The following is a 23995-nucleotide window of genomic DNA, read 5'->3' on the forward strand; positions in this document are numbered from 1 at the left end:
CTTGAAAATGGGGTTTTCCTTTCATCATTCAGGAATGTGCGCCTGTCATTCTCCATTGCCATCGATACGGGGAGTCGTGATTGTACTTGGAGCTGGAGACACTGCTTTCGACTGTGCGACATCCGCTTTATGTTGTGGAGCCCGCCGTGTGTCCATCGTCTTCAGAAAAGGCTTTGTTAATATAAGAGCTGTCCCCGAGGAGGTAAAATGGAACCATCAGAAAATAGGGAGTTGTAATGCAACAGATTTTAGGAGATGAAACTGTTAATGTGCAGTCTCCTAGCTCAGTCATCAGAATGTTCTTGAAATTGTGAAATGCAAATTTAAAAAATTTCTGGGTGACTTGTGTTTTTTTTTCCCCCTAATTCAGACATTCAAAGTAAAAAAGTTATTTTATAATACTTTATTGGATAAAATGAGAAATGTATCTTTGTCAATACTAAGTGCTTCTTTTTCTTAGTGTTAGTATCTTTGAAATGTATTGTATTTAACTAGTAACAGTGGAATGTGCTAAGTCGTCATTTCTGAACAATAGGGATTCATCACAAAATGTAGGATATTAGGAGAATGTGGTAATTAGAGACAACTGGAATCTCTATAAGCCATGTTTACAAGCTGCATTCAAAGTCATATGCCTGGGTCATACTTTAAGTCACTTCATTCTGTGGTGAAACCAATAGAACAAAGAGATTGCCATTTATTATTTTTTTAAGAGCCTCATGTAAGCATTATTTAGAATCAATAATGAGTTAACTTACTAAAAATGACAGATTTAAAATGATTTCATTCTTACAAGTGACTGGTGACGAATCTTTGGTGAGGCATCGACTGGGTACTTGTACCATGGACTTCTCAAATTTTAATGCTATTAGAGGAAGATAATGTCTTATAAAGGATATTAGTTCTAAGAACAAGAACAAAACATATTTATAGAAAGGTAAATTACTCATTTTATCCAAATCAGTATTATGAATTTGATTTGCTTTAGAATGCCTTAATATATTTGGAGTCTCAATACCAGGTAAGAATTATAACTATAATCAATAGGTAATTTGTCACATGTAGATTAACCACATTACAGATTAATCTCACTAAAATATCAGAGTCACCACTGGTTCATGGCGGTGTTTCAGATGTCAACTTTATTCTCTGGGTTTTCTTTTATCTATTATACCCATTCAGACTTTTTTTTTCCAAAATCCAAGGTGGGCATGGTCATACCATCTGGGGAGGTTTTTTTCTAGAGTGAAATCTATAGTATCAGTTAGTATAATTTCATTATGTTGCAAATAAAAAGAAAACATCCATCCTGGAATTAAATGACTTTCCTAAGATAAAAGGAGGACAATAGCTAATTTTATTCACCCATATATCTCTGTGCATATCACAGAGCCTCAGCAAAGAATAAAAAGTTGGCACATTTGTTTTGAACTAAATATTTTAAATCTTGTTCTTCTAATTCCAAAATCAAAAAGTTTTCATTATAAAAGCTGCACCTTGAGAGTTGGAAGGGAAGATGTCCCCAGATGGAAATGGCAAGTTACTTCATACTTTATCTTATAGTCATCTTCCATTAACAGTGGTAACTGGAAATGAGTGATGACTGTTTCTTACACCTTCAGTAGGACACAGACACAAAATGAGACCAGGTAATTACTTGTGAGGGTAGAGGTAGACATTTGTTACTTATTTATTGATTTATTGATTTAATCAACCTACACATATTGAGTATCCATTATGTACCAGCCATTGTCTTGGCAATTTTAATACAATTTTAATACAGCTTGTACTTACTGAGGGAAGACACTTGTTGGTCAAACTAACTATCACATAAATAGTGTATTGAAAGGTGATTAGTGCTTAGGAGAAAAGTTAATGAATGTAGAAGTATAAGGCATGTGTATTTGGGGTGAGGGTGTGGCAGAAGAAGTGGTAGGATTTGCCCTTGTAAATGAGATAGCCCAGGAAGGCCTCTCTAATAAGGTGACTTTGGGGCAGACAAATGAAGAAGTGAGGGAATGTAGAGATCGGGGCCAAACATTCCAGGCAAGGCAATTAAAGAAGGCTGTTAAATGTCTGGGGATATAAAAACATAAGTCAGGGTGACTGGAACAGTGTAAAGGAGGACAGTTTGTGGCACACTAGGTGAGGTCTTGTGGGCATTTAGCTTTTTTGTGTGAGAGAGGATGCCACTGAACTGTTTTGAGCAGAGAAGCACCAAGATCTGAATTAAATTTTAAAAGGACTACTCTGTTGATAGTTGACTACAGAGGTTTTGGTCAGAAGAAGGAAGGCTGTCTGGAGCTAATTGGAAGAGTAGGTCATTAGTCAATGCGACTGGCTTACAAAATGCAAAGGATCAGAGTCCAGTCATGGCTGGCCCTAAGGCCAGAGTTCACTGGGCTGAGCCATGGTTTGCAAACTGTTGAAAAACAATGGGTCTGTGGAACAACAGGTCACCCAATTGCAGTACAGCTTAGTAGAACTCAGGTGGATCTGGGGCCTAATTAAAACCATGAAAACAAATGGATGTTTATTATTGGCTTACAGGAAACCAAATTTTTTATATGATCTTCAAACTACTTGACTGTGAGGTCCATAAGAACAGGGGCCATGGTCAGCTTTCATGGTTCCTTTGTTTCTTCCCCCAGCCTAGCACAGTGGGGCCACATATAAAGTGCTCAGCAAAGAATTGTGAAATGAATGTTTTTTGGAGGGAATTGGCATCAGGGCCTCTGACATTAAGAGAGCTAATACTTTTGGGGTGCCTGAGTGGCTCAGTTGGTTGAGGGACAGGCTCTTTATTTTGGCTCAGGTCAGGATCTCAAGGTTGTGAAATAGAGCCCAGTAAGGGGCTCTGCACTCAGCAGGGAGTCTGCTTGAGATTCTCTCTTCACCTCTTCCCCTTTCTCCTTACCCCTCCCCCTCCCCCCAGAATAAACTAATAAAATCTTTTTCTTTTTAAGATTTTTATTTATTTGTCAGAGAGAGAGAGAGAGTACACAAGTAGGCAGGGTGGCAGGCCGAGGCAGAGAGAGAAGCAGGTTCCCTGTCGAGCAAGGAGCCTGATGCAGGACTCAATCCCAGGACCCTGGGATCATGACCTGAGCAGAAAGCAGTGGCTTAACTAACTGAGCCATCCAGGCGTCCCTAATAAAATCTTAAAAAAAACAAAACAACAACAACAACAACAATAATTAATACTTTCCAGGTTAGACCAGTGTTAGAATAATAGGCTTTTGAAAGTTCATTTGGTAATTTAGGCAAAATTCCTCAGCATGAGAGAAGAAATAATATGTAGTGCATTATCAGAAGATGCATAGATTTTAGGGCTGGGTTGTTGACCAGTGCCTGTGCTCTTTTTAAAATTCAGGGCTTTCAGAATTACCAGAGGTTCTGGTATTAACGCCTCATGTCTGTTACTTGGTTTTGGTACATCAGAAGAGGGCCCATGACATGGCAATGCTAAGTTATGAACCTGTCAGGAGGAAGTTCAATACTTCAAGACAGGATTTTGGGAGAATATACTCTAGAAAAAAATTATAACCAACGTGAAAAATTTAATGTTATGCCCAGTTTCTTTGTCTTTCTCCTATTCCTCACATGCTTTCTACTCCCAATACACTCATACTGTAACTACGGTTGGCTTCTTTAAAGTCAATGAAGAATGACAAAGATGGATATTTAGGGTTTTTCTCACATACGTGTGTTGTTTAATGGGTTTGGGCTCTTGGATGGAATTTGGGAATAATGTGATTTTTTTTGTTGGTTAAGGTTACTCACTGTTAAGAATGTCAGTGTGCCTATATGCAAAGCTTCGGTCTAATTCTCAGATGGTTTTAGAGGATGGGGAATGCAGAACGGTATAAAGTTCTCTCATCCTTTTGTGGCAAATATGAATTATTATAAAAGCCAGTTACATTTAACATCATGTGGTTAGTAACCAAGCACAGTGCGATTGGATCTGGAAGTGCTTTAATCTGCTCAACTAGGAGGCAGCGCCCAATAGATTCAGCAGTGACACCCACATCCCATTCTTCTAATGCAGATGTTCTCAAACTTTAGTATGCATCAGAATCACCTGGAGGGCTTGTTAAACACAGCTTGCTGGGCCTTGGTCCCAGAGTTTCTGACTCAGTAGGTCTGGGAGGGGCCCGAGAATTTGCATTTTTAACAGGTTTCCTGGTGATGCCAAGACTGCTGATCCACTGCTCTTACATATCATCAGTGTCGTTTCCAGCTGTCTAATTAGAGCTGTAAGCAGTGTGCTGTTCGGGGGCACTTTCCATCTTAGTTAAGAAAGCATTAATGCTACGGGATACAGGTTTGATGAAACGAAGATATTGAGGCATCATCAGCATATTGATGTAATTCTGATTCCAAATGTCTTTCAGTCTCCCTGGTGGCCTCACACACATGCTAAATAGGATGCTACTGACAAACTAGTGCTTCTCAGCTGCGGGTCCTCAGGGAAACCAGCCAATCACTCAGCACTAGCCTCTAAGAAGATGAGGGGAAATCTGTTAATAATTCCCTCCAGTACTTTCTGCAAGCTTAAATAGGTGAGATTAAATTTCACAGGATAACAGAATCCCCCAAAATGCTGGTATTAAAAGCTGTTGACAGATCAGATAGAACTGCAAGAATGCTTTAGGCAGTCCGGAATCCCTAAAAGGAGGCGTGAAGGTCAGGACTCAACAGACCTGCTTGAGTAGATAAATTTAAAAGATAAGGTTGGGGAAGGACTTTGTAGTTCTTATTAATTATTACTGAGAAGAATATGGTACAAAATTATTTTAACAGTACCATCTCACCCACAAACTTTAAGAATCTGTTGTTCACGTATTTAATTTTCCAATATCAGCAAAAATATGATCGATCTTTAATTCTGCCGTGGTTTAAATGGGCTCTCTAAAGCACTCTCCAGGGCCGTTGGCTTCCCCCTATTCATTTGCCAAAATATTAACGGATTTACCTTTGATGTGTCTGTTTCCCCATATTTGAGCTATTCAGAGGGTCAGCTGTCTTGATAATTGATGCTACTTTGCTATTTTAATAATAAAAACAACAGCATCAGATTGCCTAGTTCGGTTAGTCAAAAATTTCTTTGTTACTGCAATAATACATCTTCTTTTCTTTTTTTTTTTGAAATAATAGATTTTCATGTGAAAGAAATGCCTTTTTGTTGACTCCTTCTGATACCGTATAGCATACCCCGTAATAGATCTCTATGTGGTCAAATCTGTAGGCCTCCTCTCAGACATTTATATCAAATGATGTTTAAGGGGGTGCCTGGGTGGCTCAGCCAGTTAAGCGTCTGCCTTCAGCTCAGGTCATGATGCCAGGTCCTGGGATCGAGGCCCGGGTCGTGCCCCCTGCTCAGTGGAGAATCGGCTTCTCCCTCTCCCTCTGCCCCTCCCCTGCTCACACGCTCTCTCTCGTTCTCTCTCGCTTTCTCTCGCTCTCAAATAAATAAAATCTAAAAAACAAGCAAACAAATGATCTTTGAGCTATATCCATTGATACTTTCATTACCTACATATTGCTGGCTAAACATTCATTTTCTTACCAGTAAGTAATGCTTTCTAGTTTTTATTTAATTATAAGAAATATAAACCTGGGACTATTTTTAGAAAATAACCTCTATATGCTGACACATTTAATTTTACTTACTAAGGTTGATGCTTATAGGAGCTCTTCAACAATTTGGCACCTGCACATCATTTAAGTTGGTATTCTTCACAGAAAGTAATCAGAATCTGTTAGCATGATTGGCAATATGAAGATACCTGCACATAAACAAATAAATAAACACACACAATTGCCCTCAGCATACAGTTAATTGGTGGCAGCTAGGGTCTCCCCTGGTACTAAGATATTAAATATACCTTCAATACTTTAATGATGGCATGGGAATGATGTTCCATGAATCTGTGCATGTTTCCATTTTTGAAAAGTATGAAAATTCAGTGTCACATGAGAAAGTAAAATGGGACAATTGAAAAGCTTTTAACTAAATGTTGGTTGAGAAGTTGGTTCTAGGTTATAAACCCTAATCTGAGAATGCCCATCTATAAAATTACTGCTGTAATTATATGGTTCTGAAAGCTTTTTAATATGCCTCAAATTCTATATATTTTTTCTTTTTTTAAAGATTTTATTTATTTATTTGACAGAGAGAGATCACAAGTAGACAGAGAAGCAGGCACAGAGAGAGAGGGAAGCAGGCTCCCTGCTGAGCAGAGAGCCCGATGCGGGACTCGATCCCAGGACCCTGAGATCATGACCTGAGCCGAAGGCAGTGGCTTAACCCACTGAGCCACCCAGGTGCCCCAAATTCTATATTTTGAACACTGAGAGAAAGATATGTGAATGATGTGGAATCTGGACAGGAGGTTTGTGTCTCCTCAGAGAATGACAGCAACTCTGTACTGAAAAACTTGGCCCTATCAAGAAATACTACTCTTGAAACAAGTTGCAGTTAATGTATCCCTGGTCTATTGGTAGGTAAAATCTGCTGCATTCAAGACATGATATCAAAGAAACTGACAGCTGAAGTTGTCAGAATTCTACCTTTGAATGCATTAATTCAGGTGACGAGTAGGACCCAAAACAAGCAAACAAACAAACAAACCTATAAATAGTGCAGGAGCCAACAAAAGCCCATGCTCATCCAAGATTATATACTTTAAAAGCTTAACTGTTTTTAATAATTCCTAGAGGAGGGAGGTGCCTGGGTGGCTCAGATGGTTAAGCATCTGTCATCAGCTGAGGTCATGATCTCAGGGCCCTGGAATCGAGTCCCGTGTCAGGCTCCCTGCTCAGGGGGACATCTGCTTCTCCCTGTGCCCCTCCCCCTGCTTGTGCACTCTCTCTCTCTCTCTCTCTCTCTCTGTCAAATGAATAAATAAAATTTACAAAGAATAATTCCTAGGGGAGGACGGTAACTACATTATGTTGACAAGGAATAGCTATAGAGCTGAAAACTACATATCTTTTAAAAAGGTTTAATAATCATTTATGATCCATATGTATATATATATGTATTTATATGCATCTAGATGTGTGTAGATACATATGTAAACATAAATTCATTATCAGTGAACATTTATGTTGTTATTAAATCACTACCAGGCTTTATTACATGGCAATGTGTTATTACTTTATTAACGTTTATGTGAAAGCTAGAGGGCCTTCTTCCATTAGTAATAGTCCTCTCAGTTTTTCAGTGTCTTCTTTTCTCGTCTTATACATTGAAAATATTAAAAAGTAATTTGCATAACTTTAAAAATATGCATGTTGGTCAGGCACAAAATCCAAGAGATAAAAAGAAAACATACATGAATTAATATAAAAACAAATAAATATCATTTTTAAATCATTTAATCATTTCTTTTTCTTTTAAAAAAGGTGAACTCATCCTTCAAGGCCTGCTCCAAATGTCATTTTTTTCTTCAACAGCTTCCTTAGTCTCCCTCCTGTGAGATCTTATAGCTCTTTATGCTTCCTGTATAGTAGCACTTGTCACATAGGAGAGTTATTACTTTATACTCACCTCACATATTAGAATGCAACTCCTTCAGATGGATTGGTTCATTCAACTTATATCTGATTCGAAGTATAGAATGATGTTTGATCCAAAGCATCAAATCAGTGAATTGTGTGGAATAGTATTTTCTGGACATTGAAAGCCTATAGGAAGATTTTACATGAAAATGAAATACTCAAAATATATAATTTATACATATACACATACATACACCTCAAAATTACTACTGATAACTTTTAAATAAGTAATTATTTTTCAAGTTTTAAAATATACCACGTTACAATATTAACCTAACATTAAAAGTAGATTGAATAAACATCATCATTCCTGGTCTTTGGTGTTTTAAAAGATAGCTACAGAATTTTTAAAAAAGAAAGAAAGAAACTATAACCAATAATATAAAAGGTAAAAAATTAATAAACATTTATAGACTCAGGATTAGAAATAAGAGAGCATCCTTGTTTGAACAGATTTATATAAAGGGGGATTTCAAGATTGAAGAAGATCCTACTAAGTTATGCAGAAGAAAATTTTGTGAGATACTCTGATAGCACCCGAGAATGCTTGACTGCAGGAAAATCTAAGATGAGAAATGTAAGAGCTAGTCAGATTTAAGAAAATTTTGTCAGTCATGAGTAATATTTAAAAATAATCTCTTCTTGGGGCACCTGGGTAGCTCAGTTAGTTAAACATCTGCCTTGGGCTCAGGTCATAATCTTGGGGTCCTGGGATCCAGTCCTGAGATAGGCTCCCTGCTCAGCAGGGAATCAACTTCTCCTTCTGCCCCTCTGCCCCCTCATGCTTTCTCATATTCTCTCTCTCTCTCTCTCCCCCTTCTCTCTAACAAATAAAATTTTAAAAAAGTAAAACAAAAATACATTCTCCTTGTTAGAAAAAAATGTATTTTGTGATGCCTGTGCAAAAGCATTTAAGCCCCTAAATTATCCCATGAATTTTGTTTCTGGCTTTTGCAACTCAGTAGTATCACAATAAAATAGTTAAAGGGGCAGCTGTATCCACTGTGTTGTACAACTCTTACATGGAAAAATATTTCTTTCTGCTAAGGATTCTTCAATTTTAAAAGCTTAAATGTTCTACTGTACCTCTAGTTTCTAACTCATTGATCTCTGCTCTAATCTTAATTATTTTCCTTCTTGTGCGTGGGGTTGGCTTAATTTGTTGTTGATTTTTCCAGTTCTTTAAGGTGTAAAAAGAGTTAGTGTATTCAGGATTTTTCAATTTTTTTGAGTGAGTCTTGAATGGCTAGGTATTTCCCCCTAAGGACTGCCTTTGCTGTATCACATATATTTTGGACCGATGTGTCTTCATTCTCATTGGTTTCCATGAATTGTTTAAGTTCTTCTTTGATTTCTTGGCTGATCCAAACATTCTTGAGCAGGATGGTGTTTAGCTTCCAAGTGTTTGAATTCCTTCCAAACTGAGTTCCAGTTTCAAAGCATTGAGGTCTGAGAATATACAGGAATAGTCTCAGTATTTTGGTATCAGTTGAGCCCTGTTTTGTGACCCAATATGTGGTCTATTCAGGAGAAAGTTCCATGTGCCCTTGAGAAGAACCAGTATTCTGTTGTTTTAGGGTGGAATGTTCTGTATATATCTATGAGATCCATGTGGTCCAACATGTCATTCAAAGCTCTTGTTTCTTTGTCGATCTTCTGCTTTGCTGATCTATTACTGAGGGTGGTGTGTTAAGATCCCCTACAATTAATGTATTCATATCAATATGACTCTTTATTTTGTTTAACAGTTGGCTTATGTAGTTGGCTGCTGCCAAGTTGGGGACATAAATATTTACAATTGTTAGACCTTCTTGGTGGATAGACCCTTTAAGAATGGTGTAGTATCCTTCTGTATCTCTGACTACAGTCTTTAGCTTAAAATCTATTCTATCTGATATGAGAATTGATACCTCAGCTTTCCTTTGAGACTCACTAGCATGAAAGATGGTTCTCCATCCCTTCACTTTCAGTCTGGATGTATCTGTAGGTTCAAAATGTGTCTCTTGTACACAGCATATAGTTGAGTCCTGTCGTTTTATCCAGTCTGCAACCCTGTGCCATTTTATGGGAGTATTTGGGCCATTCACATTGAGAGTGATTATTGAAAAACAAGTTTTTATTGACATCATGCTGCCAGTGATGTCCTTATTTCTAGAAGCTGGTTCTTTGAAAGAATTAATAAGATCAGTAAATCACTGTTCAAACTAATCCAAAAGAAAAGAAAAAGAACCCAAATTAATGAAATTATGAATGAAAGGGGAGAGATCATGACTAACACCAAGGAAATATAAATTTATATTTTTATCAACAGTTATATGCCAATAAATTAAGCAACCTAGAAGAAATGATTGCATTCCTGGAAACCTATAAACTTCCAAGACTGAAATTGACAACTTGAATAGACCAATATCTAGTAACGAGATTGAAGCAGTGATCAAAAACCTCCCAAAAAACAAGAGCCCAGGACCTGACGGATTCCCTGGGGAATTCTACCAAACACTCAAAGAAGAAATAATACCTATTCTCCTGAGCTGTTTCAAAAATTGAAGCAGAAGGAAAACTTCCAGACTCTTTCTATGAAGCCAACATTACCTTGATCCCCAAACCAGGCAAAGAGCCCACCTAAAAGGAGAATTTCAGACCCATATCCCTGATGAATATGGATGCTAAGATTCTCAACAAGATCTTAGCTAATAGGACCCAACAGCACATTAAAAAGATTATCCACCATGACCAGGTGGGATTTATCCACGGGATGCAAGGGTGGTTCAACATTCACAAATCAATCAATGTGATAGAACAAATCAATAAGAGAAGAGAGAAGAACCACATGGTCCTCTCAATTGATGCAGAAAAAGCATTTGACAAGATACAGCATCCGTTCCTGATTAAAACTCTTCAAAGTATAGGGATAGAGGGAATATTCCTCAATTTCATAAAATCTATCTATGAAAAACCCACAGCAAATCTCATCCTCAATGGGGAAAAGCTGACAGCCTTCCCTTTGAAATCAGGAACATGACAAGGGCACACCCTCACCACTCTTGTTCAACAAAGTATCAAAAGTCCTAGCAACAACAATCAGACAACAAAAAGAAATAAAAGGTATTCAATTGGCAAAGAAGAAGTCAAACTCTCTCTCTTTGCAGATGACATGATACTTTATATGGAAAACCCAAAGACTCCACCCCCAAACTACTAGAACTCATACAGCAATTCAGTAATGTGGCAGGATACAAAATCAATGCACAGAAATCTTGCTTTCTTACACACTAACAATGAAAATACAGAAAGGGAAATTAGAGAATCGATTCCATTTACTGTAGCACCAAGAACCCTAAGATACCTGGGAATAAAACTAACCAAAGAGGTAAAGGATGTATTCGAAGAACTACAGAACACTCATGAATAAAATTGAAGAAGACACAAAAAGATGGAAGACCAATCCATGCTCATGGATCAGAAGAATAAACATTGTTACAATGTCTATACTGTCTAGAGCAATCTATACTTTCAGTGCCATTCCAATCAAAATTCCACCAGCATTTTTCAAAGAGCTGGAGCAAACAATCTTAAAATTTGTATGGAACCAGAAGAGACCCCACATTGCTAAGGAAATGCTGAAAAAGAAAAACAGAACTGGGGGCATCATGTTGCCTGATTTCAAGCTTTACTACAAAGCTGTGATCACCAAGACAGCATGGTACTGGCACAAAAACAGATACATAGAGAACCCAGATATGGACCCTCAACTTTATGGTCAAATAATCTTCAACAAAGCAGGAAAAAATATCCAGTAGAAAAAAGACAGTCTCTTCAATAAATGGTGCTGGGAAACTTGGACAGCTATGTATAGAAGAATGAAATTCAACCATTCTCTTACACCATACACAAAGATAAATTCAAAATGGATAAAAGGCAACAGTATGAGGCAGGAATCTATCACAACCCTACAGGAAAACATAGTAACTTCTTCGACATTGGCCACAGGAACTTCTTTCAAGATATGTCTCCAAAAGCAAAGGAAACAAAGGCAGAAATGAACTTTGGGACTTCATCAAGATCAAAAGCTTCTGCAGAGCAAAGGAAATGGTCAACAAAACTAAGAGGCAGCCCATGGAATGGGAGAAGATATTTGCAAACAATGCTGCAAAGGGCTGATATCCAGGATCTATAAAGAACTCCTTAAACTCAACACCCAAAAAACAGATAATCATGTCAGAAAATGGACAGAAGATATGAACAGACACTTCTCTAAAGAAGACATACAAATGGCTAACAGACACATGAAAAAGTGTTCACAGACATTAGCTATCAGGGACATTCAAATCAAAACCACATTGAGATGTCGCCTTATATCAGTTAGAATGGCCAAAATTAATAGAAGAGGAAACAACTAGGGTTGGAGAGGATGTGGAGAAAGGGGAACCCTCATACACTGTTGGTGAGAATGCAAATTGGTACAGCCACTTTGGAAAACAGTGTGGAGGTTCCTCAAAAAATTAAAAATAGAGCTTCTCTATGACCCTGTAATTGCACTATTGGGTATTTACCCCCAAAGATACAGATTTAGTGAAAAGAAGGGCCATCTGTACCCCAATATTCATAGCAACAATGTCCCCAATCGCCAAACTGTGGAAAAATCCAAAATGCTCTTCTATAGACAAATGGATAAAGAAGATATGGTCTATATATACAATGGAATATTACTCAGCCATCAGAAAGGATGAATACCCAACTTTTGTATCAACATGGATGGGACTAGAGGAGATTATGCTGAGTGAAATAAGTCAAGCAGAGAAGTCAATTATCATATGGCTTCACTTACTTGTGAAGCATAAGGAATAACATAAGGAATTAAATAAATAATAAAATAAAATAAAATAAATAAATAAATAAATTAATTAATTAATTAATTAAATTAAATAAGGAATTAAGAGAAGGAAAGAAAAATGAATTGGGGTAAATCAGAGAGGGAAATGAAGCATGAGAGACGGTGGACTCTGAGAAACAAACTGAGGGTTTTGAAGGTCAGGGGGTGGGGGGACGGGTGAGCCTGATGGTGAATATTAAGGAGGGCACGTATTGCATAGAGCACTGGGTGTGGTTCATAAACAATGAATCTTGGAACAATGAAAAATAATGACTACATACATACATACATGCATACATACAAAATAATGAGCTTAAGGTGAAAAAAAAACCCCAAAGCCTATAATATCATAGTACATACTAAAAGGAACCTCAACTTGTGGTCTCAGCAAACTTTTTTTTTTGCTAAAGAAAAGAATAACTGCAGAATTAGCTTAAATAGTCTAGAAATTAGTAAACGTATCAGAATTGTTCTGCTTTTCCCGCTGTCTGTGAGTCTATACAAACTAAAAAGTACAAAATAGGTTAAGAACTATTTAGTAAATTAAGGAAGATGAAATCTAGAGTGGGCAGGCAGAATTCACTGCCTCTTTCTTGAGTTTTCTTCATCTCCTTGGTAACCAGATTCACCAGAAGATTGGACCGTGAGATCAGACTCATACCGAGAAAGAGAACCTGTATCAAGCTTTCTTAACAAGTTCAGGTATATAAATAAACATGAAGTATAGGGTAAATAAGGAGAGGTGCAGGACCACCAACACGGTTTCTCAGGTCCCATCTTGGTGTATCAAGATGTACTTTAACCCAGATTAATTTGGGGGTCTCTAAATACCATCAGTAGTCTCATCACTTACACAAAAGGAAGCTGATTCAAATATAAAATATCTCCAGTATATACTCAGTTGCATAGTTTATATACTCTTTAAGAGATCCTTACCCAGTAAGTCCAGTTCCCAGGTTTTCTTGTTTTGTTTTGTTTTACCATAGCTATCCTAGACTAGCAGGTATATCTTGCTAAAAGCATGCCACAGATAAGGGCTCTCCTACTTTTGAATGCTGATTGATAATCTGTTTCCCAATAGCATGTTTACAAGGGGATTTAACCAGGTGTCTTTCCTTCTTTCTTTGTTGAAATAAACTCCTTTACCTTCCTACATCTTTCCTCACCTAAGGGAAATAATCTATTGTATACTATAATTTCCCAGTAACTAATTCCTTTCTAGTAATTACTTCCTACTCATCCTTCAAGGTTAGTTCAGACAGTACCTTTTCCAAGCTTCCCTTTCTTGACCTGCACTGCTGCTGGGCAGAATGCCTTTTTATATGCCATTTGTGCACACTGTGTTTATATGTGTTACCATACTGAATTTGATTGCTGATTTGCCTGCCTTTGTGGAAGTTTTAAAAGCAGGGAATGTTTTATTAGCTATAGCACCTAGCACCATTTTTTTTATAAAATTTTTATAAATTTTTTTAAATTTTTATAAATCTTTGGTAAATTTATAGATGAGTGGAACTCTTATTGTATGGTTATGAATGTTTGTGGGATATGCAATAATTTAGCAGTGATGAAGTAAAAGCTAATATTTTTCAGGATTATCACTGACCAAAACAGACTACCAAACAACTTTAATTTGAAATCCTATCTCTGAGGTCCTCATGTTCATATAGAATTGACAAGTTGTTAAATACCTAGCTATTTAAGGGTAATCTTTACAAAGAATATTGTTTCTTCATATTATTTCTCAAACTTTGTATATTAGAATTTAATGTATTCTGGGTTTGAGTTCTCATTATAGTTTATAACCTATGCTTACTTTGCCTATATGCAATCTAAAAATGAGTTGACATCATGCTTTTAATTATAGTAAATTAAGTTGTTTCATAATTTCCACAGTATGATGCCTGTAATATTAATCAGACCAAATCATCACATTACATAAAGTTAATCATTAAAATGATCATCATTACTGCATGCAGTAGCACTCTATTTTTATTTCACTCAGCATCAACCACGTATCTTCCCTGAATATGGAGATAAAATCAAAGCTAAGAAGGTTTTTCTTACTTTCCTTATATGGTATGAAAAGAAAGTAACAACTTGGTTTATTGAGCCTCCAAAATAGAACCTTATCGATGTTTCTCCTTCATTCCCTTGGGTATTATTGGTGAAGATAAGGACAAGAGGTTTGTATGTTTGCTTGATGTACCACTTGTCCCTCATGAGAACATGCACCATCAAACAAATAAATATGTGTGCCATGAACAGAAATCTTCATGTACCCAAACTACAGAGTTGCTGATTATTAGTGATCGTTAACAAACATTAGATATTAAAAAGCACTAACACTGACATCTGTGAACAGAAGGCTCATTAAACAGTAAAATAATAAGACCCACTACACGAGGTTAGACCGCTGGTCAGTCTGGCCCATCAATTTGTCATGGCAGCATAACTGACAGCTGAGAAAGAACATCGCTTACTTCGTATTTCAACCTCACAACATTGGATGCTGTGGTCAGGTAGCATGTCCTTTGCGTGGCCAGTGTTAACGTGCTTTGCGATGTGTATTTAGTAGTCATTGACTCCATATACTACTAGTTGAATGTCCTTTCATTAACTTGAATGCCCTCTAGGTTTTCATATTAGTCATTCATCTTGGTAAACAAAATGTTATTCAGAGTCTACTGCGTGCTAGTCATTTTGATAGGGCTAAAATTCACTTGATGTCCTTCCATGTGGCATATTGGCTAGAATATATGCTGATTTGCCAGGCATCTTTTTGACCATTCATTGGCTTATATTCATCATTTGTTAAATATTTGAATATCACTCCTCAATCCTGGGGATAGCAAATTAAATAAGATATTCTTTCTGTATTTAAAGACTTTTGTGAAGGAATTTACTGTTTAACAAGTAAATTTATTTAAATTCTATTTTTATTTTTTACTTTTGTATCTTGAGATTATATATTCTATGTCTCAATTATCCACTTTATAAACTATGAGTTCAGAAGTCTATCACTTGGTTCCTGTATTTCATGATTTTACTGTACTTCTGAACTTAGAATAGGAAGCTTGAATCTCTTCTTCCCACTGAGGGCAGCCTTTTTTTTTTTCTTCAAGATTTTATTTATTTATTTGACAGAGAGAGTGAGCACAAGTAGGCAGAGAGGCAGGCAGAGAGAGAGAGGGGGAAGCAGGCTCCATGCTGAGCAGAGAGCCCAGTGCCCGGCCCTGAGACCAGGACCTGAACTAAAGGCAGAGGCTTAACCCACTGAGCCCCTCTGGTTCCCTGAGGGCAGCCTTTATCACGCCAACCCCTTGACCTTTAATTTGCCTTAGACTACATCCTTTCCTAGTCTAATTAACCTTGTTTTGAGATTCCCTAACTAGTACCAGTCGAAGTCTCATTCTTTCAAATATACAGAGTTGCTCTCTTTGGACTTTAATGAATATCACCCAGGATTTTTGTTTAGCCATATCAGGATTTTAGCTAAGCTTTGTCATCCCTTAATATACCTTTGGTTTCTCTGAACATCAGTTTCTCTTCTAAGCAAGGAAATAGTGCTTCGTCCCACATGGGATTGGTTGTGAGGACAGCAGGCAGCAGAGTGCCTGAGGTTGGGTGCCAAAGCTGTAAGTCATGATACCCAGAATGGTACTAGCTTTTTGACCCACAATAAGGAGAAAATGTTAGTTTAAATCTTAATATTAAAAAAATAACTAATATATAAGTATCTTAATGTGTCTTCTGTCTGAAAGTTAAAATGAGCCATATGTAAAGCAGTTAAAAGAATACCTGCTGTCGTGGCTCCTGGGTGGCTTGGTCTGTTAAGCCTCGACTCTCGATTTGTGGCTCCTGTCATGATCTCAGAGTCCTGAGATCAACCCCCTGTCAGGCTCCGTGATAGGCATGGAGCCTGCTTTAGATTTTTTCTCTCTCTCTCCCTCTGCCCCTCCCCTGACTTATCTCTCTCTCAAAAAAAAAAGAAAGAAAGAAAGAAAGAAAGAAAGAAAGAAAGAAAGAAAGAAAGAATGCCTGCTATGTAAGTATCCATTATTGTTATTTTTGTCTTGTTAGATTTCTTAAATAGTGAAAATAAATTCCTCTGTTGTCCACAAATAACTCAAAGGATATTTCACTTGACACATGACTTTACTTATTTTGAATTCTCATTTTCCTAATATTTCTTTGTTGACTGAGATAAATCTTATCATCTCAAAAAAAAAATCATATCATCTCAGCTCTCCTTTTCCCAATATAATATCAATACTTTCCAAGTAAATACATATGTTAAAGTGATATCTTCCTATCTTTCCCTTAAAAGTTTTTCCATATCTTGCATAAAATGAAAAATAGCTACTTAATAGCAAAATAGCAAGAAGTGGTATGATTTATGTCTGCTACCCAGTCGCCTAGTCTAACATGTTTTAGCTAGTATAGAACATATCGAGTTTCAAAAGTAGAATTTCAGAGTAGTCTTTGTGGGAGCCACTGTTCACTCTCTCAGCTTCTGTGCACTATCACATAGTTGGCACAAATACAAGCTACCTAGCGCATATGGAAAATTATGATGTGAACTGAGGAAATACTAAAATTCGGTTTCTTCATGGTCATAATGGCATGTAGTTTTTAGGCCCTCAAAAGTAAGAATACAACTAAAACATGTTCAAGCATTAAATCATTGATAATCATTACTTTAAAAAAGTTTTGAGGGGCGCCTGGGTGGCTCAGTGGGTTGAAGCCTCTGCCTTCAGCTCAGGTCATGATCCCAGGGTCCTGGGATCGAGCCCCGCATCGGGCTCTCTGCTCAGAGGGAAGCCTGCTTCCTCCTCTCTCTCTGCCTGCCTCTCTGCCTACTTGTGATCTCTGTCTGTCAAATAAATAAATAAAATCTTAAAAAAAAAAAAGTTTTGATTTGCTTGCAGTACCCAATTTGGTTTCAATTCAATGCCAAATTTGCCAAAAATGTATATGAGATGACCTACACGGAGTAGTAGATACTATCTAAGTATTAATAGAGCGAAAAGTAAAATGGGACAAAGTAGACCCTAAAGCAGTCTGAGACATTCTCCCAATATGTGCAGCATAGCTCAGGATTTTATTTCTGCCCTTCACAGGAAAGAGTACTATTATAAATATGCATCATGTATTGATTTATTCAAACCATAAACATTTATCATTGTTATTCAATCAAGTTTGGCATTATCATTAAAATTTAGCATCACTTGACATTTTTGAAACACAATACACTGGTTTATATTGATGAGTTACAAGGCGCTAGGTAAGGTAACGCAAATGTGACAGAAGTGATACAGAAACATCTTATGTATGGAGCCATATTTAGTTTGTAATTAGAACTGTTCAAGGACTAGTTTGCCTTCTACAAATCATACATTTTATTTTGTGGAAAATTAAAAAGGCATCTGAGGTTCTTTGGCCTTTTCTTTTTCTTACCGTTGCTCTTGGGCCACCTTTCTACTAGAAGTATAATCCCAGTGCTAAGTGGTATTGAATAGTTTGAAGCATGACTGAGAGGAGAAATGAATTCAGAGAATTGCAACTACAAATAAATAATATTTACTTACTTGCACCTTCCATATGTTAAGTTCTGCTTTAGTTCTGCTTTAGGTGCTTTACATTTCTAAATTGCTTTAAGTAATACCACATACCAACTAATTAGGTATTATCCCCATTTTACATATAAGGAGCCTGAAGATCAGAGAGAATTTTTTAGAGACTATCTCAAGTAAGCAGTGAAAGCAGGTTTCAAACCTGATTCAATTCCACTTACCCCTAATTTACCTGTGTAAACAATTTTGAGATCTATTGTTTTGTATACTTACTACCCATGACATACCAATATCTAGTATTTTTTATATCAGTAATTTCTTAGTTTTCCAAATTTTAAGGCTGTAAGGCCGATATTCAAAACATACCTTAAATAAGACATAGACTGAATAGTTTCATGCCAATATATAGTAATGACCAGTGTTCCTCAGCTTTTTTTTTTTTTTAAGATTTTATTTGAGACAGAGAAAGCACAAGGGGTCAGAAGGAGAAGCAGACTCCCCTGCCTAACAGGGAGCCTGACTTGGGGTTCAGTCCCAGAACACTGGGATCATGACCTGAGACGAAGACGGACTCTTAACCAACTGAGCCGCCCAGGTGCCCCATGTTTTTGTTTTTGTTTTTTAAATTATCCCACTAGGGAGCCTTTTTAAACTTTTTTTCCTAGTTAACCCCCCACACACACACACAAATACACTGTAATTTTAATACTCCTGATATCCTGTGTATCTGTTTATGTACTACTGCTCTTATGGGGCAGGGTGTCACAAATTATTATGACATCAAAGATTCTTTCCTTCCTTAAGAATCCGTTTTTACTCCCTTATGGATGATGTTACTCTCATTGAGAATGCATGGTGTAGACCAACCAAGTTCAGAGCTAGTCAGCTATACTCTGGTAAGACAGTGGTTTACAAATTGTCATTTCTAAACCAAAGCATGCCATCACATAGGAATTTGTTAGAAATGCAGATCCTCATGCCTTATCCAATCTTACAGAACTAAAAATTCTGAGGGTGGGTCCATGCAGTCTGTTTTAACAAGCCCTCTAGGTGATTCTGATGCATGCCAAAGTTTGGAACCACTAATTATGGACAGAGTGTTGAGAGGTGGGTTTATGGCTTGATCACAAGATTGAGCAGGTCAATTTATGACTCAGTTTTTTCATCTTGATGTTGCCCAGACAGCTCCTGGTTTGGAGCTTACACGTATGACTTTCTCAACCTCACTTGTCAGGATCCTACTAAGAACCCACCTATCTTCCATGAGGGAGGGAAAGAATGAGACTCAATACCCACCTCAGCCTCTCCGGTAGTACATTTTTTTGAAAAAAAACTACTCAACATACTATGTAGGGTTATATTGACAAAGGCCTGGATTCCCCAAAAAATAGTAAATGGAAAAATGAATAGATATGTAAATATTAACATTCTGTCTTGATAGGCATCCCATTATGATAATAAAAATGAAAACGAGGGTGTTCCACATATGAGGTAATAGATGTGGAAGAATTGGGAATTTGTCAAGAACATGCTTGTTTCTCTTTCTTAAATTTCTCATTTGCCTTTTTATGAAAGTAAGATTAAATGTTATTTATTTCTTGATTCCACAGTTTCTCAGTCTTCCTTTTTCCTACCTACCATTTTAATCACGTACTTGCCAAGATTCGCTCACCCACTTTATTAACTTATTTCCCGTTTAGCTAATGCAACCCATTAATAATCAGAAGTATCTATTTTCATATGTAGCATGATTTAAAAAAGAACTTATACTACAGAAGTGAAAGCATATGAAAAACTGGGCTGCTAGAGCCAAAACCTTACATGCCACCAACCATAGAGCAGGTAGTCCCGAGAACTTGAGAAATATCTTGTGATGCCATGCTCTTTAAACTTCCATGTGACAACTCCAATTGTTGGAAGACTCCCCTTAGTCAGTGATTTGCAAAATGTAAATAGCTGATAACTGAACCTCTGCTTTGATGAACAAAAGGCTTCATGTTGATTTAACTGTCATAAGCTGTAGCGGGCATAATTGAATTAAAAATCAAACATTCAATGCAGAAGAAACATTTTCAAGTTTTTCTCTATTCTGTTTTGTTTTAGGTGGAACTTGCTAAGGAAAAAAGGTGTGAATTCTTGCCTTTTCTGTCTCCACGGAAGGTTATATTGAAAGAAGGGAGAATTGTCGCCATGCAGTTTGTTCGAACAGAACAAGATGAAGCTGGAAACTGGCATGAACATGAAGATGAGATAGTCACTCTGAAAGCCGATGTGGTCATCAGTGCCTTTGGTTCAGTTCTGAGCGATCCTACAGGTAGAGTGTCAGGAGCTGAAATGTATTAGGCAATTGTCTGTTATTTTAGTGCCATAATAGTTTCCAGTTTTCAGGGAATTGTTTTTCACTTTAACATTCATTTTCTTCTTCTAGTATGAAATCCAAGCAATCTTGATTTAAAAGGCTTAGAAATGGCATTTAATGCTTATACAGAATTATTTTTACAGTGGTGGGAATTGAAAATAACATTAATCTTTCTCATAAACTGATAATCAAAATACATATTCTATTTTGTGGTAACGTTTGCCTGTTTCCTCTAAGAGTGGCTTTTTCTTCAATTAGACATTGAGTAAGAAAATGTGACAGAGAGGGTACCTGCGTGGCTCAGTGGGTTAAAGCCTCTGCCTTTGTCTCAGGTCATGATCCCAGGGTCCTGGGATGGAATGCTATATCAGGCTCTCTGCTCAGCGGGGAGCCTGCTTCCTCCTCTCTCTCTCTCTGCCTGCCTCTCTGCCTACTTGTGTTCTCTGTCCAATAAATAAAATCTTTAAAAAAAAAAAGAAAAGAAAAGAAAATGTGTCAGAGAAGTTATAACAGCCAATCATCAATGATTCAGACAAATTAAGACCAAATGAATAGGCAAAATAGAATTTAGGTGTACTGCTATCCTCATGCCAGACCATCACTAGAAAAATCAAAATAATCAAATTAGAAAGTTTGAACTCCTCTCATTTCATCTGGATGGCATAAATGGACATGCTATGGAAGAAAAAAATGTTTTAAAAAAAAGGATAATAAGAAAGGGAAATGTCTTATGTAATATTCCAACTGAATAATAAGTCAATCAATTAAGGATGGTGTAGTGTATTTTCACCACACTCAGTGTTTTTGTGGGTCACTATAGATGAAAGCTTAGGTATTTATGCATCTTCATTTTGCAAATTCTTTACCTTTTAATACACATTGTTGAAATGGTGATTAACTCTTTTATTTACTGAAAGGAAAATAAAAGGCATTTCTCCAAGTCAGAGATTCACTGTGAATAATAATAACAAAATATCGAGACCTGACAATTTCTATGACTCCCTACTATATCCGTGCTAAAATTACATTTTGTGTCTAAAATAAAATTATAATCTGTGTCTGAAAAATGCAAATGTGCATTTTTATGCAACAGATAAGTAAAAAATTCAACCAGTCATCAGGATATTTTATGTGCAGGACATCAAACATCTTGATATTTGGAAACATCCAGATGTTTAATGTCATCAAGATAAATGTTTTCAAATAGCTGGATGATGGCCTGAATTTGTCACTTTTCATCTAGATGTTTATGTGATATGTAGACACAGTCACAGTGTGGTTTGTTTATTCATTAACTGGGTTCAGGAAGAAAAAAAAAGAAAAATACGTAAATTGCATTCTATCGTCTAAAAAATCATACTGTTCTTATACTCGGCACATCACCAGAAACTGAGTAAAAAGTTGAATCATATTTAGCTAGCAATTAAATCACCTGTTGATGATTCACTTATCAAGGACTAATTTAGCTTACCCATCGAAATTTATGTTTCACAACTGACATCTCTAATATTAAGAAAAATGTATTTTTTCCTAAATAAACCTAAGTAGATGTGACTCAGATCATATAAAACAGCTTTCTCAAAACAGGCTCATGTGCGTGAAAAGTGAAAGATTTAACTTAGTATTTAAAATATGAAATTCAAGAAAGTTTGATCTAGTCATGTTTATTTGACACAGTCATTCCAGAATGTATTTATGTATTCTACTTGTGCATGTTTCTTCCAGGGTTTCACATGTACTACCCATATACATCTAGACAAGCCAAGGAAAAACGGCCTGCACTTTCCTCTTTTTCCCTTCTCCTCTTGTCTTGAAATAACAGATGCTTGAAAAAATTATCGTTAAGTAGAATTATTTGCTTTTCCAGGGCCTTTCAATGTTTGCATTAATAAGAAGCTACTTTCCAAGCGAGAGGGGTGCTGGAAGAGCTGGAAGGTGAAATAGCATTCATGCCTCTCTTTCCCTCTAGTAGTTTTCAGTACTGTTTTTTGAATGGAAAACATTAAAGGGAGGAAGGGAATCAATAATTGTTAGAATTTTACCAAGAAGATCTTACCCAAATGGCATTTAAAATTTTTGTTTAAATTTCAAAGTCAGCAAGTTTTCATATGGACACACATATTAGCTATAGTGAAAATCAGTTTATAGGAAGCAAGTTGTCCATTTAGGTAAGAAGAGAACCTGTTCATGTCTCCCTCTTTACCTTAAATCTTATTCCATCTTGATACTTGTGTGATGCGATTTATGTGTGACACTATTGTGAGCATCACGCATGTGATACTATGTGATTTAATATATTTATCTATAACACCTTTCTTAAACTGTTGACCTGCCTTTCCACCCACCTTTTCTCTCCTTCCCAGCCTCACTTTGCACAGGCTTCTATGAACTGCATGCCAAACTCCATGACATTTTCTCAATCCTCATTCTATTTTCTGCATTTGACAATGTTAAATATTTCTTTCTATTTGAAATGCTCTCTCTAAGTCACTTAACCTTTCTGAGCCTCAGCTTCTTCCTCTATAAAAAAACAAGCATAATAAAACCTTCTCCCCTTACCTTTCAGGACTGTTGTCAGAATTAAAATGAAGTAACATGAAAGTGCTTTGGAAATGTAACACATTATTATTGTTTATGACACTCTATTTTGTTTTTTTTTCTTTTAACTATTCCTCTTCTGAGCCTATCACTGAATACTTTTCTCCCTCTAGCTTATTACTTTTTAGTGCTTTCCCAAGTTCAGACTTCACCTATTATCTCTTAATATATTTAATCCTTCAGTGTACCAATCACCTCGTTAATTCATTTATTATTCATACACACATTCATTCCTATAAGAAAGACTTAATAAACAACTTCTGTGTGCCAGGTTGAGGCTAGACTTACAGTAGACACTATTTCACTTCTGTGTAACTGACTTCAAAATCTCTTTCTCCACTCTGTGTCTCAGAAGACATTTCATCCTTTCTTGTGTGACCTGTGTGTAACGAACATTTACTCAGTATCTCATGGATACCTGGTACTAAGTTGTATGAGCTATTCCTTCTACTTAAAAACCTCACAGACTGGGGCATGGGGCAGACTTTTAAACAAATAATTGTTTTACCAAGTGAGGAATAATATATTTAGAGATATGTACAAAGTAAGGAAGGACCACCTCATGAGGTTTCCCTAAGGCAGATTGCGCCTCAACTTTGCTGTTATTTAAATGGTACTGTAGTTCTCCCATTGCTACTGTTCAAGATGTTTTCCCAGATTCAAATATCTAATTCCAGTTTTTCTTTTCATTACATTTGCCAGTGTTACTGTACAGCCTGCATACTGTAGGATGAAGCTCTTTGCACTTGAGAACTTCAGCAAGTGGCTCTATATATACTATGAACCCAGCTTTATTTCCCATTCTTCCCTGTAGGATTATTCCTCCCAGTATCTTCACACAGGTGGATTCCATACTGGTTATTCAGAAAGTCCTTGCTGAATGCATTTTATAAATATAAATATATGCTGAAGAATTCAAGGAATGAAATAAACTTGACAGAGAAAGTATGGTGATAACATTTTCTCAGCATTCTCTGATTATAGTATTTTAAATGAAAATACTTGTAGCATCTTAGTTATATC

At 36.6% G+C, this 23995-nt stretch overlaps 1 protein-coding gene across 1 annotated transcript in view; it reads left to right on the forward strand.

The window, feature by feature from the left end:
- Positions 1 to 23995, forward strand: part of DPYD (dihydropyrimidine dehydrogenase) — an 853664-nt gene that overhangs the window by 362715 nt on the left and 466954 nt on the right. Inside the window, exons 10-11 of the mRNA XM_047727240.1 lie at positions 33 to 202; positions 20119 to 20329. Coding sequence (XP_047583196.1) covers positions 33 to 202; positions 20119 to 20329 — 381 coding nt within the window. The remainder of the gene's footprint in view (positions 1 to 32; positions 203 to 20118; positions 20330 to 23995) is intronic.

This window comes from Lutra lutra, chromosome 4, assembly GCF_902655055.1.
Source record: "Lutra lutra chromosome 4, mLutLut1.2, whole genome shotgun sequence".
NCBI classification, from domain to species: domain Eukaryota; kingdom Metazoa; phylum Chordata; class Mammalia; order Carnivora; family Mustelidae; genus Lutra; species Lutra lutra.